This window comes from Austrofundulus limnaeus, unplaced genomic scaffold (assembly GCF_001266775.1).
Source record: "Austrofundulus limnaeus strain Quisiro unplaced genomic scaffold, Austrofundulus_limnaeus-1.0 Scaffold353, whole genome shotgun sequence".
NCBI classification, from domain to species: Eukaryota; Metazoa; Chordata; class Actinopteri; order Cyprinodontiformes; family Rivulidae; genus Austrofundulus; species Austrofundulus limnaeus.
This window is the reverse complement of record NW_013952755.1, coordinates 338,402-339,939: the sequence shown is the minus strand read 5'-3', so window position 1 is coordinate 339,939 and position 1,538 is coordinate 338,402. Positions and strand designations below refer to the sequence as shown.

At 42.8% G+C, this 1,538-nt stretch overlaps 1 protein-coding gene across 1 annotated transcript in view; it reads left to right on the top strand.

Annotated features, from left to right (window-relative positions):
• The window catches only part of LOC106527982 (diacylglycerol kinase zeta), a gene marked incomplete at its 5' end in the record, with an annotated part of 21,779 nt that overhangs the window by 706 nt on the left and 19,535 nt on the right, over positions 1-1,538 (top strand). The window contains 5 exon segments of the mRNA XM_014023014.1: positions 480-575; positions 690-767; positions 839-895; positions 967-1,035; positions 1,279-1,350. Of these exon segments, the coding sequence (XP_013878468.1) occupies positions 480-575; positions 690-767; positions 839-895; positions 967-1,035; positions 1,279-1,350 (372 nt within the window).

Genomic DNA, 1,538 nt, shown 5'->3' with positions numbered 1-1,538 from the left:
GGGCAGGTTACAATATAAAAATATTTGTCATAATCATGTCTTGTGGTTTTTTTGACAGGAGTTTTACTTTTAAACTGTAAGTGTATTTAATTTAGTTATGTTAGTTATGATGTAAATACAATTTATGTTAAATATATATATATTTGTGCTGATAAGCCTGAGTGGTCTGGTGACTGACCGTTGTATTTGTTCAAACAATTGTTTTGGGCAGTTTGTGATTATTTGACAGGAGTTTTACTTTTAAACTGTAAGTGTATTTAATTTAGTTATGATGTAAAAACAAATTAAACCAAGATTCAGACATTGGTAATGTCTGACTGGGCCTCGTGCCTCTTTATGTTCAACAAATTGGGCCCTGAGGTCAAAAAGGTTAAGACCCTCTGGTTTAGATCAACATCTAATAAAAAGATAAAAGACAAACATAAACATGACGACTTTGGTTAAAAAACCAAAGATTTGAAAGTTGTTGTTTGTGGCAGGAAAACGCTCAGTATGGCGAACACATCTGGTTTGAGGCCAGTGTTTCCGGAGACTTCTGTTACGTTGGAGAGCAGTACTGCGTCGCCAAATCTCTGGTGAGTTCTCCTGCAGCTGCTCTCCTCTGATTGGCCGATTAAAATCAAAGAATAAAGATGTTTTTGTCTGAAGCAGCTCTTCCTGCTCCGTGTTAAATCTGATATTTTCTGCAGCAAAAGTCCGTCGCCAGGATGAAGTGTGCGGGATGTAAGATATCCGTACACGTCACGTGCATGGAGCAGCTGGAGAAGGTAAACCTGCTGCAGAGGAACGCCGAGCCGTCCCCCCCCCACCCCCCTCACCCTGTCTCCTCTCTCCTCAGATTAACTTCAGGTGCAAACCGTCGTTCAGGGAGCCGGCGTGTCGAGCCAGCAGAGAGGTGAGCCTCTGAAACGTTTCAGCCTCAGCTTCACCTGCAGCTGGATGACTCTGAAACATCTGCTCTTTCAGGGCAACGTGGTGCGACATCACTGGGTCCACAGGAGGCGGCAGACCGGGAAGTGTCGGCAGTGTGGGAAGGTGGGTCCGAGTTCTGAGCCGAGGTCCTGCTGTGAGTCCAAACAGGACCGGGAGCAGCAGTCCAACAATAAAACATTTATTAGATCTTAACCTTCATAATTCAACAAACCTGCTTGGTAGTTTTCCTACAGCTGATCTGAGGAGATCCAGTGTGTGTTGATCAGTTTATAACGTGTATTAATAATACAGTATATGATGTTTCTGCTCCTGATAATAACCGGGTCCAAACGATGTCGCCAACAGGGCTTCCAGCAGAAGTTTACGTTTCACAGCAAAGACATTGTTGCTATCAGCTGCTCGTGGTGCAAACAGGCGGTGAGTTCATCTCTGTTAGTAAAATATCTCATCAACCACTGCTGGTTTTAGTGAAGCTCAAAATGTGATGATTGCATGAACGTGCAGCTTTCATCACAGATAATCAACCCAAAAACACAAGCTGTGTTTCCATTACAAATGTGCGCAAAACTTTGTTGATATTCTGTTAATGTTGAAAAACACAGTTT